The following is a 17,031-nucleotide window of genomic DNA, read 5'->3' as shown; positions in this document are numbered from 1 at the left end:
GTGACGTCCTTTCCGGGTGGAGGCGGGACTTCCGGCGGTGCGTGGCGGCTTCCGGTTCCGGCCGCCTGGAACGCAGGAGGAGGAGTGAGCCTCGGCGGTGCCATTTCCGGGTCTCGCAGCGGCGAGAGGAACCCAGGAAATTTAAAAAGCTGTCGCACGCCCGCAGCGTTCTGGGACCATGGAGCCAGAAGACGCAGCGGAGGTGGCGGGAGCAGGAGCCACAAGCACCAGCCCGGCCCAGGTAGGAGACCCAGCGGTGGTCAATGTACCTGGGTGTTATGTCCCTCTTTTCTGCCCCTTCGGGGGAGGGGAGCCTGCCTCACTCACCCTAGTCACTTCTGTGGGTGTGTGTAGTTTTCTGGTACAGCGGTGATGGGTTCTGGTTTTTTATTTGTTCACTAGCTGTGTGCACTTGGTGATTTGCTGGTCTGGCACACAAAGGTTAAACATAGCGTTGTTGTCCTTTGTGTCGTTTCAGAAAGTTAAAGAAAAACTTAAAGTGGTAGAACCTCCTCCTTCCAAGAAGCGGTGTGCTACTTGTAAAGCTTCCCTTAAAGGGAACTGGACCAAACCTTTATGCAAAACTTGTATTGCGGAGATTGTCAGGGGGGAAGCCTCTACTAGTTCGGCCTCTGAGCAGCCCACCGTCAAGGGAACGGGGGAGTTGCTCTCTTCATTTAGGGAGGAGTTGCACCAGACTTTCCAGTCTTTTCGCTCCTTCCTGGACAAGGGTCCGACTAAGGGATCTAAGGCCAGGGCCAGTACCCCCTCCACATCTAGAAGGTTAGACAGCGAGTCCGAGGAGGAGGAACCTGAAAATGTTGTTTCAGGATCAGAGGCGGAGGATGAAGAAGAAAGGGATACTTCTTCCTCACGCTATAAACTGTCCTTAGAGGAGGTTGATGACCTATTAAGGACAATTCATTCTACCCTAAACATTAAGGAAGATGCAACTCAGCTGTCCTTGCATGACAGGATGTACCAGGGTTTGGATGAGGTAAAACATCGTACCTTCCCGGTACATAAAGTATTGTCCGAAACAATTAAGAGAGAATGGAAGGACCCGGAGAAGGCACCCTTCTTTTCTAAATCTCTGAAAAGGAGATTTCCTTTCGATGAGGATCCAACGCAGGCCTGGAATAAAAGGCCTAAGCTGGATGCAGCATTCTCAAAAGTTTCTCGCAATACGGACCTAGCTTTTGAGGATACAGGTGCCCTTAAGGATCCCCTGGATAAGAGCAGATGGCCTGCTCAAAAAAGCCTGGGATACCTCCTTAATTAATCTCAAGCCAGCTATGGCATCCACTGTGGTGGCCAGAAACCTTGAACATTGGCTAGATCAGCTTAAGGGTCACATCGAGGCTGGTACCTCTCGTAGAGAGCTTTTGGAGTCCTTTCCAGTCCTTATGAAAGCGGTAGGCTATATAGCGGATGCTTCTGCTGAATCCGTGAAGCTCTCCGCCAGATCCTCGGCGTTGATAAATTCAACCAGAAGGGCCTTATGGGTTAAGACCTGGCAGGGGGACACAGCCTCTAAGCTGAAACTGTGTGGTTTACCGTTTGAAGGAGACTTGGTGTTTGGCACAGGGCTAGACACCGTCCTGGATAGGACGGCGGATAGAAAGAAGGCTCTTCCTTTAAAAAAGGTAGATTCGGGGCCCAAGAAAAATTTTCGTCCTTTTTTCCAAACCAAGGGTCCTAAGGAGGCGCAAAGAGGCCAGGGTGGTAGACCCTGGCGGTCCCAGAGGGGTCGCGGGAAGCCTGGGGTGTTATTTCGCTCCCCCAGCCAGCCCGCTAAGCCCCAGTGACGGTCTCCCAGCTGTGGGAGGTCGGCTCCAAGCCTTCCTTCCACAGTGGGTAGAGGCGACGTCCAGTCCGTATGTCCTCAAACTGATTGCAGAGGGATACGCACTGGAGTTCTCGGGAAAACCACCGTCGTGGTTTTATGTGACCCAATTGCCCAGGGAGCAAGAGAAGTCTCGGGCTATGCTGGCATTAGTGGAGGATTTTCTCCAACAGAGGGTGATTACGCCAGTACCCCAGAGAGAACAGGGGGAGGGCTGTTATTCCCATATTTTTCTAGTAAGGAAGCCGTCGGGCAAATTCAGGTTAATTTTAAACCTAAAAGTCCTGAATCTAGCTATCCGGTACAAGAGATTCCGCATGGATTCTATATACTCGGTGAGAAAGCTTCTTCCCTTGGGGTGCTTTCTAGCATCAATAGATTTAAGGGATGCATATTTGCACGTCCCGATCAGGACTTCCTCCCAGCGCTATCTGCGCCTAGCCATCAGAACAGAGAGCGGAGTGAGACATTTTCAATTCAGAGCCCTAGCATTCGGCCTTTCCTCCTCTCCCAGAGTCTTTTCAAAGGTGGTGGCAGAGGCCTTAGCACCCCTAAGGCTCAGGGGGATTTCTATAATTCCATACTTGGACGACCTCCTGGTGTTCGCCAAGTCGGAGGAGCAGCTTCTCCTGGACCTGAGGAGGACCCAGGCTCATTTGGAAGGGCTCGGTTGGATCCTGAACCAAGAAAAATCAAATCTAGTGCCCTCCCAGAGGATAGTCTTTCTAGGATACGCTATAGACTCTGTTCAGGGGAAGATCTTTCTACCAGAAGAAAAGATAGAGAAGGTTCAGGCTGCGGTGAAGACAATTCAGACGAATGTGACGATTTCTGTGCGCTCAGCCATATCCACAATGGGCTTACTCACGGCCGCCATTCCGGCGGTGCAGTGGGCTCGTCTCCATTCAAGGGACCTACAACAGGTGATCCTTCAGAATTGGACCCATGGGGAATCCCTAGAGAAGAGATTCAGAGTTCCGTCTTTAGTGAAGAGGAAACTTTGGTGGTGGAGAGGCCAGGCAAATCTGCGCCTAGGTCTGTCTTGGTCCTTCCCCACTACAAGGGTCCTAACTACGGACGCGAGTTCGTGGGGATGGGGTGCTCACCTGAGCGGGCAGATGGCACAGGGATCTTGGACAAGGGAAGAGTCCAGAAGGTCCTCCAATTGGAGGGAACTCAGGGCCATTTGGTTAGGGCTAAGGGCCTTCCAGGAGCTGATTCTGAACCAACATGTCCAGATTCTGTCAGACAACGCCACAGCGGTGGCGTATGTTTCCAGACAGGGGGGCACGAGAAGCCAGGTACTCCTCAATCTGGCCTTACAGACTCTGTCCTGGGCAGAGGTGAACTTGGCTTCCCTATCGGCAGTACACCTAAAAGGCAGCCTAAACCTGCTGGCAGACTTTTTAAGTCGGACGAGGGTTCTGGAATCGGAATGGTGTTTATGCCCGGAGGTCTTCCAAGAGCTAATAAACAGGTGGGGAACCCCTCAGACCTGTTCGCGGCCCAGTCCAATGCCAAGGTTCCGGCTTATTTTTCTCTAAACAGAATGGACCAGGCAGAGGGTCTAGATGCGTTAGTGCAACGCTGGGCCTTCCGCCTGTGCTATGCCTTCCCCCCAGTTCAGATCATTCCCTTAGTGTTACGGAAGCTTCAGGAGGAGAAGACTACTCTGATCCTGATAGCCCCGTACTGGCCCAAGAGGCCTTGGTTTTCGAGTCTGTTGGAACTGACAGTAGAAGATCCCTGGGTTCTGCCAGTCAGAAGAGATTTACTTTTTCAGGGCCCTCTACTTCATCCAGACGTGAGTCGGTTAAGACTCACGGCCTGGTTACTGAAGAGCTAATTCTTAGCAGGAAGGGTTTGTCCAAACGGTTGGTAGATACGCTACTTAGTAGCAGGAAAGAGGTCACAAGGGCCATCTATTTCAAGACTTGGAAGGTTTTCAATTCTTGGTGTGAAGGTAAAAATTATTCTCCTTTGAATACTTGTTCCGTCTTGGAGTTTTTACAAGACGGTATGGATAAGGGTCTGGCAGCCAGCACCTTGAAGGCGCAGGTGGCGGCTTTGTCAGTGTTTCTAGAGAGACGTTTATCTCTAGAGCCCTACGTCATCAGATTTTTTAAGGCCTTAGCCAGGGCTAGGCCTTCCCCGTTTAAATTTTTCCCTAAGTGGGATTTATCAGTGGTCCTGGGGGGTTTGACTAAAAAACCCTTCGAAACACTGGTAGACGCCTCTATAAAGTTTCTGACTTTAAAATTGGTGCTTTTGGTAGCGGTCACCTCAGCGAGGAGGGTTGGCGAGCTTCAGGCGCTTTCCGTTTTGGAGCCTTTTTTGTCAATCTTCCCTGATAGGGTAGTATTAAGAACTGATCCGAGTTTTCTTCCGAAGGTAGTGTCAGTATTTCATAGGACGCAGGAAATAGTGTTACCTACCTTTTTGTCCAACTCCTTCTTGTCAGAAGGAGAGGGAATTCCATTCCTTAGATGTCAGGAGATGCATTAGACGCTATCTAGAGGTCTCTAGCGAGTTCAGAAAGGCGAATTCGCTTTTCGTTTTGTTTTCAGGATCCCGCAAGGGGCATGTGGCTTCCAAAAGTACTCTGGCTAGATGGTTACGCATGGCTATCCATGAGGCATACAAAGCTAAAGGTTTGGATCCCCCTCCGGGAGTAATGGCCCATTCTACTAGGGCGGTGGCAACTTCCTGGGCAGAACGGGCTGGAGCTTCACCAGAACACATCTGTAAAGCGGCAACGTGGACGAGCTTTTCCACCTTTGCTCGTCATTATAGGATGGATTTGCTCTCGGTGTCAGAGCAGTCTTTTGGCAGGAAGGTCCTGCAAGCGGTGGTCCCACCCTAGAGTAAGTACTCGGTTATCATCTCCAGGTGCTGTCCTGAAAGACGAGGTGAGAAAACCTTAGTAAGACTTACCGGTAACGGTATTTCTATGAGTCTTTCAGGACAGCACCGATAACCCGCCCTTTTATTATTAAAGATAATATATATATGCTAATGTGTGTAGTTTCTATGTTCTGCTTATCTAATTTCAGCGTGGCCGGAGGTACTCGTGAACAACTGAGGCCATGGTGGAAGGGGGCGGAAGTTGTAGCATTGACTGCAGTGTTTCCTGGGAAGTGGGTGGAGCTGCGCTCTCTCTCCAGGTGCTGTCCTGAAAGACTCATAGAAATACTGTTACCGGTAAGTCTAACTAAGGTTTTCAATACTGCGTTATCATTGACCTAAATTTCATCTACAGTATATGCAATTTCCTAACTTCATAATCCTTTGTTTTGGTGTTGGCATAGATCAAGCTTAAAGCAGAGCTCCATCCTAAAATGGAACTCCCGCTGATCGGAACACCCGAGCGATCGCTCGTCCTCTGCTGCGGGCGGCGCTGGACTCCAGGACATGTAATTGTCCTAATATTAAAAGTCAGCAGCTGCAGTATTTGTAGCTGCTGGCTTTTAATAATTTTTTTTTTTTCAGCGGACATCCGCTTTAATGTCACTTTTTTCACACATTCATTTGCATAATTTTTTTAATGTAGAACTCTTCAAACTAAAGATCAGTGTTGTGTCGGCACACCAAATTTTACTTTCCAAATAGTCTTCATTTACAGCCAGTTCACACCACAAAAATGCACTCTGCATATGTTCCAGATCTGTTTTTGATACCATTTGCCATGTTCCCAAGCTGCTTTTTTTTTTTTTTTTTTTTTTTTTCTGCACAGAACTACTGGGTGTTTTTTTATTTTATTTTTTTCTGGCAACTGACCACACTGGTGTGAACTAGAGCCAGTGGAAAACACTTGCATGCATTTTTAGTGCAGAAAGACACAGGACTGCATCTGGTGTGAACTAGCACTTAAAGCAATTTCCCCAGATAAAGTGAAGTTCTGTCTACCTAAGGCAAGCCATAGATCGTTTTTTCTTGGTCCCTGCAATCCGGCTGAATGTCGCTCCATGTATGGCTGGCTTAAGCGTGTGACAATTAGGCCTCATGCACACTGGCCGTTTTTTACAGCTTTTTTTTTTTTTTTCCTGCAGCCAGTTAACTCCCCAGCAGGTTATCCTGTGTGTCCAAGTACACGCATACTGTTAACAGTGTTTTTGGCAGTGGCATTTTCTGGTTGGGAAAAACCCAAAAGTGGAGTTTTTGTGTGTGTGTTGGTGTTTTTGTGTGTGTGTGTGTACACTGCAATTACCTGCAGTTGTGTGCAGATAGCTGCAATAAATCATTCCTGGACGCAGTAAAAAATTTTTTTCTAACCGCACCAAACCCCATGTAACTAAACCGTTTCTTAACGCATTGTGTGAATGGGGCCATAGGAAAGCATCGACTTTAGCTGCGGTAGAGAATTTGATCTATCCGCAGCTAAAGGCTGAATTCTATCCGCCCATGTTCATGAGCGGCTAAACGCAGCCGCTCCTTAACACTGTGCCAAGATTCTCTGAACCTTCACAATAACATGCTTTTAACTGGTAGAACAGCCACCCGTGTGAAAGGGGCCTAAGGCTGTCTGTTTCCGATATTTTTCATCTGTATACTGGCAGAATGTATTGTACTTTTAAAGAGGGCATAGTGGGAAAGAGACTAGAACAGATTTTCTTACTGTCGCTGTTCCTATTGCCAAGATATTCCTTATTTCCTAATACAGTATTAAACCTTTCCTATACTGTCCAATGCTGAAAATGTATTTTCTTTTTCTTAGGCTTTCGTCTGGTGAACACAAAATGCATGTCTTTAGTCGATACATGGAAAAAAGTCCAACATTCAAATATCGTTTCCTTACGAGAAATGTTTACAACCAAAGCATTTGGAGAACATTGTAAGTGTCACTACTGAAAATGATTGCACTGGGAACTTTTATGTAAACCCCCACTTTGTAGAACAACTTGCTCAGTTTAAAATTAGAAATGAAGGCAAAACATTTTGTGCGACAATATAAAACGCTGCCCCACACAGATGCATTGCCCCCACTGCGTCTAACTGCATTGCCATTTTTCTTCAGGGCTTCCCGATGACGCTGCACTGGCCCTGTCCACATGACTTAAAGCTGAGTTCCACCCAAAAGTGGAACTCTCACTTATACGCTTACTTCCCCTCCGGTGCCACATTTGGCACCTTTGGGGGGGTGGGCGGTATTGATCTGTGTTTTTTGACAGGTCCGCCTTCCGGAGATGGGCCATTTAAAAAGTGGGGAACCCGCTGAGAAGCTGAAGGCCTTCACTTACCGGTCATCCCTTTCTGGGAATGGTGGCGGCAGCACCCGGGAGTCATTCCTGAAATCGGCTAGGGTGCCCACATCACGGGCTCCCTGCACAAGTGACCTAATGTCAGCAGCTACAGTATTTATAGCTTTTTTTTTTCTTCTTCTTCACCCAGAAGAAAGGCTGGACCTCTGTAAGAGAACTCTGAGCTTTGCATTCAGAGCTCCTTGTTCCACACCCTTTAAAGGATGCTAGAATGTTGCATCATACTGGCACATGCGCAATGGTGACATCACAAGCTCTTAAAAAAATGCATGTTACATTTTTGTTTTATTTGCTCTTGATCATGCTAAAATAGTTTTAAACAAAATATTTTGTGTTCTGCTTACTGAATAAAGTTGTTAATCGGTGGTTGCATAATCTTCTTTTTTTTTTTTTTTTTTTCTTCTCTCCTCAAGCCTTGGTTTTTGCATATGACTTCCATGCTGGAGCAGAGACCATGATGAGCAGGCATTTTAACGATCCCAGTGCAGATGGCTATTTTACCAAGAGAAAATGGGGTAATGTCAATATAGTTTAATCTACCCAAATCACATTTACCATCTTCTTTTTATTTTTTTACCATTATGCAGATTATATTTGTTGCAGCATATCTAGCTGTACTGTTTAGGAAGCAAGCTAGCAAAAGCTCTCAAAGTTTCACTAAATGAAAGTGATTTTATGTGGCCATTTGTATGAGCAGCTTTTTATCTGTTAAGAAAAAACCTTGCCATTTCTTTTTATTACATGTAACATCTTTTAAATGCTAACATGCAACAGTTTTTCGTGTTATCCAATCATTCCTGCGTAGGATTAGCATGCACATAAATGCAGCGGGGAGACATTCTAGGAGCACCCTCAATTATGCCATATTTAGAGCTGGATGAATATTAAACCAGAACTGTGGAGATGTGGTGCTTGTTACATAGATGTGTAAATGGGATGGGACACAAATATTTCAGGCCCACAAAATTCTAGTTGGGGAAAGATATTTACATGGCCATCTCGTGACACCAGTAATCTGCTACCCAATTTGCTGGTTTGTTTAAAGACACAGCAGCATGGCATTGGTGGCGCTATGGTTTTGCACGTTTCAGTTGTGTCATAAAGATGTGTGCATAGTGTAGATTAAGTTACAATAGCATGTACATGATTTTCATGTAGCTTTTAAAATTTCTATAGGCCAACATGATGGTCCATTGCCTCGTCAACATGCTGGATTGTTGCCAGAGTCCCTCATTTGGGCATATATCGTCCAGTTGAGTTCGGCGTTGCGAACTATTCACACAGCAGGACTTGCATGTCGTGTTATGGATCCAACCAAAATTCTCATCACTGGGAAAACCAGGTACGTATGTTGTGACTGACATTTTGTATTTATAGAATTTTTCATCCAAAAAGTTCAGCAGCCATTCAGTATCTTCTGCTCACTTTCCAGCTCGCCTCTATGCTGGTATCATGCAGAGGTAGCTGGTGAGGAGCTAGCACTTGAGTAACACTAGATTAAGGATTCTGCAAATTGCAGGAAAAGCTTTATTCCTAGCAGCGTCACTGAGTTTATTTGGAAATGCCATAGATCGTGAGAATTTCTCTGATCCCTTCAATGCTGCATCTCCATGCTTAAAGTGAACCTTTCCAGAGAAACATTGGGCTGCCATTACTGACCTAAATATGAGGGGCTCTAGTTGTGTTGGCTACTATGCTCCCGTCCTTGCCCAGCACTCACTCCAGTGAACACTGGAGCGGAAGAGCACAGAACTGCTTGGTGGACCCAGGAACTGAGCGATCGTTTGTCTTTAATTTATCAGTGTTGGGACAGATGCTGCATTTACCTAAGCGATTATGTAGGTTTATTTTGTTGACATCCCACTTTTGCTTGACTCAAAAAAAAAAAAAAAAAAAAAAAAAAATTTTTTAGATCAGGCAAGTTGGAATGAAATCTGAGCTTTTATCTGCATGCTTATTCTGGGTTTGGTGTCAAAGCATAGAAGCCAGATGGTCAATGATGGCCAGGTTACTTTTATCTGCAGAATAAGAAGTCTGCAGTGGCAGTTTCCATGTTTCTCCTAGGAAGGGTTTACTGTAAATATCACAAGAGACATATCAATTCTGCTATTGCTTTCCTCTTGTGAAAATGTTTAAATTGCCGTTTTTATACTGAGTCACTGGTCTGGACCAAGTGTACACATTGCAGATAAGGTTTGACTTTTCTCCAGCCTTCCCAAACTTGTTCTGATAAGACATTTGAAGTATTTGTAGATCTTTCGCTGAGAGGGTTGCTGTCATGCATTGTTTTGTGACCGACCATTGTGCATATTAACTTGTCTTTTTAGGGTAACCCTACTTGGGGGGGGGGGGGGGGGTGCAATTGCTACACAAGCGATTATTAAATCTTGTTAAATGTACCTTTCCTGCAGCGCTGTCATTTCCTAAACAAATGCAAAAGTGGAATTATTCCAGAATTGGCGCCAGCAGTTTGCGCAGAGCTTACTTTTTAAATGCAATAGTTTTTTTGTTTTTTTTTTATTTTATTTTTTTTCCCCCTTCTAAGGTTACATGTCAACTGTGCTGGAATCTTTGATGTTTTGAACTATGATGGCAGTCAGAGTAATCCTGTTGCTCTGATGCCTCAGTATCAGGTAATTCCTTTAAAACTGCCTTGCTAGTTGCTATAACATTCTGTATCTAATTCTATATTTTCAACAGCTTTTGCTTATACTAGGGGTGCCGAAATTAATTGCTGCATTGTGATTTGGGTGTCCTTCATGTGGCATCAATGCATGCGACCGGGAAAATCTATTTCCGGGAGACTTGCCCCTCCCGGGAGAGCGCTCCAAGCCGCTAACCCCTTGGCTGAGCGTATGCAGCCTCGGCTTTAGGTGGTTTTACCGGGAAGATGCCCGCTGCTGCAGGTATCATCCGGTACTGTTTTTAGAGCGGGTGGTCTGCTTTCCAGGCACAACTGATGTGACTAAAAGCCCCTCCGCCACTCTTGTCTGGCCTACCAGGAGACCCGATCCACGAGTTGCTACTTCCGGCGGCTTGAGACAGACTAAGGAAGCGTCGGCTTTGTTCCAGTCTGTATGTAAACACGGAAGCAACGTCACTTCCGGTTACCTGGCTGCCAATGGCACCATTTTATAAAAAAAGACTGTATTCAGTTTTTAGCGATCTGAATACTTTGAAGTGCAAAGGAGGGATTTGGGGATTTGGACCCCCGATCCCTCCATAAAGAGTACCTGTCACCACCTATTGCTGTCACAAGGGATGTTTACATTCCTTGTGACAGCAATAAGTGATCAAACATTTTATTTTTAAAACTCCATGTAAAAAAAAAAGTGTTGTTTGTTTGTTTGTTTGTTTGTTTTTTTATTTTATTTTTTTTTTAGCGTCCCCGTGCAGCAAAGAGAACGCATATGTAAACGGTGTTGAAATCACACATGTGATGCATCGCCGCGATTGTCAGAGCGAGATAAATAATTCTAGCACTAGACCTCCTCTAACTCTAACCTGGTAACCGTTTATTGTTTTTAAAGTGTCGCCTGTGGAGATTTTTAGGTACCGTAGTTTGTCGCTGTTCCACAAATGCGCAAAAAGACACTCTCCTGTCCCACAATCCAGTGACTGTCGCCGCCGAACCCTCCATTCTCTCCTCCACCTGTCCATGGCGCTGGCAATACTACTGTGAGCATCCGGCTGTGACCGCTTGCAGCTTCACTGCCGGGTATGCATGTCTCGCTGCGATTTCCTGCATAGCCGGACAATCTTCTGGGACCTGTCATGTGTCCCAGAAGATTGCAGGAAGGGAGGGCCGACCAGGCGCAAGTGGGAGCTCGTCGGTAATCGTAATTCATTGCGGAACCGAATCGTTGACCAGATAATCGTAATCAAATCGTGAGACCAGTGAAGATGCACACCTCTAGCTTATACTCTAGCTTTTTTTCTCTTCTGCCATGTTTACTCTGCTGAAATGCTAGTATACTTGAAGCTGTTATAAACCCAATGGCAAATATTCATTTTGCAGCTTACCAATTCTTAGATGTGATGGCTGTGTATTGGTTTTCTTTTTTAGACTTTTCTTTTTTTTTATCTGGTGACTTGACCAGCAAGTCTATAGTTAACAGAACAAACTTTCCTACAGATGTAGCCGTTTACAAGGTCAAAACCATTTCGCTGTCAGTGGTGCTTGGTCAGCTTTTTATTCATGCAAAACTTTTATCCCAAAATGGGGGGGGGGGGGGGGGGGGGGGAACGTTGCTGGAAATTTGGCTGTAATTTGTTGGTGTATTTTAATCTGCTAGTACGTTTTGATTCTCCCCCCCTCCCCCAACTGACAAGGCTACTGTGTCCTTTCATTAAGAATGGGGACACTCTAATACAAGAGATGTTGCTGGCCAAATCACCAGGTGAAAACAAAGGGAAAGAGTGCAGTCACCACAACAGTGGGTATGGAAGGGAATCTCCCCCTCATTTTGCAGCCACCCACTCTATCCAAATTTTTGCTTTTTTATTACAGCCTTTTAGTCTGGGATAGGTCTCTAACTTTGCACATCTATTCTTTGCAATATTTGCCCACTCTTCTTTTAAATTTGGTAGCGACTGTTTGTGGACTGCAGTCCTGTGAGTCATTCCACAGATTTTCAATGGGGTTGAAGTCTGGGCTCTGACTAAGCCATGCAAGGACCTTTTAACACTGGACGTTTTTATCTGTGTGCTTTGGGTCATTGTCATGTTGAAAGGTAAACCACCTTCCCATTGACTCCTTTCTGGCAGAGGGCAGCAGATTTTCTTCAATTTGATGGAACTGTGCTCCAGTCCATAATGAGAAACTCCCCATGACAGGATATTATCATCTCCATGCTTTACTGTAGGCATGGTGTTATTTGAATGGATTTCTGCCAGTGTTGAGGCCAAATCAATTTTTAGTCTTATCTGAACATGACACCTTTTTTCCATGTGGCCTCAGAAGAATCGAATGTTTTTTTTGGCAAAAAAAAGCTAATAAACACTATTGCAAAATAGGACTTTTGTGCTCACCGTAAAACCCTTTTCTCTGAAGTTCATTGACGGACACGGCACTTTAAATCTTGACCTTAGGGTTATATTGCCACGTCTCCTGAAGGTGGCAATATAACCCTAAGGTCAAGAATTAAAGTGTCGTCAATGAACAAAACCAACGTCGACAAACTCGCTGCAAAGCTACTGGCATTTTTATAACGTTTAACATCCAGTGTGCATGAGACCTACATGTATTTAGTCACACTTAACTTATGAAAATATGGGCTGCTTTAAAAAAAAAATGCTTTTTTTTTTTTTTTTCTTTCAGCAAGCAGACCTGATCTCCTTGGGAAAAGTGGTACTAGCATTGTCCTGTAACTCTCTGGCCGGCATTCAGAGGGAGAATCTGCAGAAAGCCATGGAACTTGTGAACATCAATTATTCCTCAGACTTAAAAAATCTTATTTTGTAAGGCTTGCTTGTGGCTAGCTTTTTTTTTTCTTTTAACATAGCTGGCTTACTTTTAACAGTAAGGGTTCATTCACACCATGCCAGCCCATTCATTTAAATGGGTTTCCAATTCCCATTTAAATGTACCTGCAGGGTTTTGACAACGCAGTGCTTCGGCAGTTACCCACAGGATGCTATATGTCAACCCATGCAGTATGCATAATGTAGTATATTAAGACCAGTTTTACCATGCCAAAGTCTGCTAGAACATTTTCCAGGAGTGTCCCTTGGGGTCCACTTCAGCCTACTTGTGCTTACAATATTTGAGGAGGTTTATGCACATATTGCCTTGCCCTGGGGGAATGTGTGGTGTGATTTAAGCATTTGAAGGTTGCTACTGTATGAGATTTAGTTTTCAGACTAACATCTGATCTCTTATATTGTAGTTTAGATCTAATTTTGTATTTAGTGTATACATATTTGTTTTCCTTGGAAAATTATGAAGGAAAGTTCTAAATTTCCTTTTCTATTCTTAGTTTTATGCATTGGCTACTCTTCAATTGCCAATATAATGCCCTTATGTTTTAATGGAAATTTGACATAACTTTTGTAATTGTTTAAAACTACAGGTACTTACTGACAGATCAAAACCGTCTGCGCAGTGTAAATGACATCATGCCAATGATCGGTGCTAGGTTTTACACTCAGTTGGATGCTTCCCAAATGCGCAATGATATCATAGAGGAGGACCTGGCCAAGGTAATTTTTTTTTTTTTTTTTTCTTCCCCCAACTAGTGGGTTTAATAGGGGGGGAACCGGACCATTTCCCCATCCACACATTCGGTGTGGCTGAGGAAATCCTCCCCATTGAGTCTTTGTATTCTGAAAGCAGAGACACTTACCCACCATCGGAATACACTGACCAGTGCTGTATGCTATAGCTGGCAGCATTGATTGTACAGAAGCTGATCTGTAGGTCAACATCTATACAGCTTGCCCATAGGGATTGAAGTTTGCCACACTTGTAAATGCTGCCGGACTAGAGGATGGCAGTGGTTAGTGTGCATCCCTGCACCTTTTCTGTGTCTTGGAACAGCCAGCATGCTCGCTGAGTATACATTGACTAGACTAAATGCCTCCCCTATTTGCCTCATTAACCCTTACTTTTTCTCTTCAGGAGGTTCAAAATGGACGCTTATTCAGGCTCTTGGCGAAGTTGGGAACAATAAATGAGAGACCAGAGTAAGTCATTGTGCACATTCAAAAAGTGTCTTGAGTTTATTTCTTTTCAGAGTTGAGCATTAAAATCTTGCGAATGTACATCTTTTCGGTTAATTATAATGAGCTTAGTATAGTCTACATTTTAACGTGTTGGCTATAGACTTTAGAATGAGGTAGTGTCTGCACATCAGGCAGTGGAGACTTGAGTGCTGCAGAATTCTCCATAAAATTTGTTAATGGAGAGGAAGACTGGACCCAGTTTTTAGTTGACTTATCCTCCTGGAAAAGTCAACATTTGAAACAAGCTTTTCAAACTCTGCCAGATCATGTGATAAAACTTATGTCTGTGCAGAGTGATTTCACGTTTATAGGTCAGCCTGTGGACTGACTTGGCCACAGATGCCTTAGACTTTAAATGTATGATTACAATGTAATTGGTCCACCCAAAAGGGATTACATTTCGTTTTCATACATCATTAAACACAGGCTAATCATTACCTACTGGGTTAAGTGGCCATCTCTAAGTGAATGGACGCTGGTAGACAGAGTCTTGGACAGGAAGTGATCCCCTATATAACCCCTCCCTCCCAGGAAGTACATCAGGGTGTTTTTTTTTTTTTTTTTTAACCAGTGTCTGCAAGGTGGATGGACACATTCTGTTTGAGCTCTGAGCTCAAGGTCTCTAGTCCTGCAAACGGTTCTTAAATGAATCAAGGGATTGACCGATCGGTTCCGTTTTACACAGGCTCTAGATGCTTAGAAAATTGGTACCTGAGCCTCGCAAAGATACGAGTTCATGCAAAGTTTTGCCTATAATGCGACCTCCAGGCGATGGACCCTGCGAGGTGGAATACTGGGCGCTAAGGCATTCCTGCAGGGTGCTGTAAAGGTCTAAGTTAGTGGATGCTAAACATGAAAAGGGTTACCCAGTCCTTGAAGGTCCTCAAGTGACAGGAACTCGCAGTGAGTGAGTAACTTGTATAGCGCTACAAATGCGAACTAAATCGCCTCAAGGCGCTGTATCCGATGGTTTTCTCCCATCCGAATATCTGTAGGTAGAGCGTTCCATAACTCGTTCTCCTTTTAGATTTGTAGCGGGACTTGGGGATGTGGAGGTTCTGATTAGTTGCTCGGAGGGCCCGATTTGGGGGTGTAATGTTTTTATTTTCTCGCATAAGTATTGCGGCGCGTTTCCTTGCATGCATTTGTGGGTGAGGCAGAGGGCCTTGAATGTCACCTGATCCTTTATGGCTAGCCAGTGGAGGGTCCTCATGACTGGGGAGATTGGTTCCCACGTTTATTTACCCGTTACCAGTCTGGCTGCAGTGTTCTGCACGACTTTTAGACGAGAAATTTAGTATTTCGGTAGTCCTGGGTAGAGGGAAATTTTGCATAGTCTGGAATTGATTAGTTTTCCAACTACTACTGCTGTGTCTTCTTCCGGGATGAAGGGGACGAGTCTGCGCAGCAAGTGGAGAAGATGGTGAGATCCGCTGTCCACTGATCCTATTTGTGCGTCCATAGACATGTCTTGAGTCAAAGATAACTCCAAGGCTTTTTTACTTTAGTGCTTGGTGATGGTTTGTCCAAAGATGGTGGGAGGAGTCCATGTCGTCCTAGAATTTCTTACGGTTTGCGTGGAGAGTATGAGTGGTAGAGCAGGTCTTGTTTTCTGATGATTGTGAGGAGAGGGAGGAGGTAGATGTTGAAGAGCACAGGTGACAGGGGTGATCCTTGAGGGACTTCGCATGTGAACGGTGTCTGCTTCTGACGTGAAGGCTCCTAGTTTCACTGTCTGGGATCGATTTTTCTAGGAACGATGCGAACCAGGGTAGATCTGAGTCTGCGACTCCACCTACTTCTGTGAGACGAGTGAGTAGAATTTTGTGGTCTACTGTGTCGAAAGCTGCGCTTGGGTCCAGCAGCACCAGGAGACAAGATTCTCCTTCATCCACTGCTTCGTGAGCGTCAGCCCATATTTTGAGAAGTTTCTGTCCTGTGTTCTGGGCGGAAACCCGATTTTGTAGTGGGTCCATGAGTTTGTGGGAGTCCAGATGGAGTTGTAGCTGTTGTACTACTGCTTTCTCCATGATCTTGGAGATGGTGCGAAGGCTTGTTATCGGTCTGCGGCAGTTTGGGTCTTTGGGATCGAGGTTTGGTTTCTTTAGAAGGGTTTTGATTATGCCTTGCTTGAGAGAAATTGGAACAATGCCTTCTTTGAATGATTGCTTTGCGATGTTATGGTGGGTGTCAAGATTTCAGCACATTCTTTCAAGAGTTTTGTAGCAATGATGTAGTTTGGTGCTGTAGTGTTTTGGAGATTTTTGATGATGCTTTTGGTGGTGTCAATGGTGATTGGTAGCAGCTTGAATTGCGACGATTGAGGAATATTTATCTTGATATTTTTTTCTTGCTTTGGCTGGATGAGGTCCTTTTTTGTCAATAAAAATCAGTTCATTGCAGAATTCTTGTGTTTCGTTTGCTGGAGGCTCTAGACAGGTGGGGCTCATAGTCTGAGCGACTAGTTTGAAAAGTTTGCGGGGGTGGTTTAGGGCTTTTGAGATGGTATTGGAGAATTGGTATTTACTTATTGTAGGGTGATTATAACAATCAGTCAAGCTTGTGTGTGTGTGTTTGTTTTTTTTTTTTTTTTTTTCGTACCTTGAATGGATGGTCGCGCACAAGATGCCCCCAGTGTGCAACTTTGTTCGGGCTCACGTTTGTTCGCCAAAATGCTCAGCAGTTTGGCGGCCATGGCGCTCGGATCCTATTCTGGGCGCACAAAGATTCATGTCATGCAAATACAGCTGTACCAGTTTGCCAGGACTGCACAAGTGCGTGCGCATGCATGTGCCGGATCTTCAGTCACACAGCCAGCTTATTTAAGCTGTGTATGCCAAGCATGCGGTGCTTCCAGAAGGCAGCTGTGGGACACAGAACAGGCTCTGAACCAGGCATTTTCAACAGTTCCTTTCTCCTTACCCGGGTCACGTGAGTGTTGCTTGGCAGGCTAAGGTACTTGGCAGGCTTGTTGCATAGGGGCTTGGTGAGCCCTATTATAAAGGGTCTCCCTTCTGAGGTGTTAAAGTGAATGTAAACCCGAATATTTTTTTTTTTTTTTTTGCGGTCACAATGTAGAGTACAAGATTTACTATCATCTGTGTCCAGTCTTGCCACAGAGTTAATCCAGCTCTGAGCAATCCTTTCGTTTTTCAGTGAGATAAACAGACAAACAGGAGAAAACTTTTGTCCGTTCTTCCCCCC

General features: G+C 44.9%; 1 protein-coding gene across 1 annotated transcript in view; it reads left to right on the top strand.

Moving 5' to 3' along the window:
• PAN3 (poly(A) specific ribonuclease subunit PAN3) overlaps window positions 1-17,031 on the top strand; it is a 98,145-nt gene that overhangs the window by 72,366 nt on the left and 8,748 nt on the right. Inside the window, exons 10-16 of the mRNA XM_040340473.1 lie at window positions 6,561-6,677; window positions 7,518-7,619; window positions 8,281-8,446; window positions 9,650-9,737; window positions 12,425-12,564; window positions 13,176-13,305; window positions 13,724-13,788. Of these exons, the coding sequence (XP_040196407.1) occupies window positions 6,561-6,677; window positions 7,518-7,619; window positions 8,281-8,446; window positions 9,650-9,737; window positions 12,425-12,564; window positions 13,176-13,305; window positions 13,724-13,788 (808 nt within the window). The remainder of the gene's footprint in view (window positions 1-6,560; window positions 6,678-7,517; window positions 7,620-8,280; window positions 8,447-9,649; window positions 9,738-12,424; window positions 12,565-13,175; window positions 13,306-13,723; window positions 13,789-17,031) is intronic.

The sequence above is a fragment of the Rana temporaria genome, chromosome 2, assembly GCF_905171775.1.
Source record: "Rana temporaria chromosome 2, aRanTem1.1, whole genome shotgun sequence".
NCBI classification, from domain to species: Eukaryota; Metazoa; Chordata; class Amphibia; order Anura; family Ranidae; genus Rana; species Rana temporaria.
Note: the sequence above shows the minus strand (reverse complement) of the source record. Positions and strands in the feature narration are given on the sequence as shown.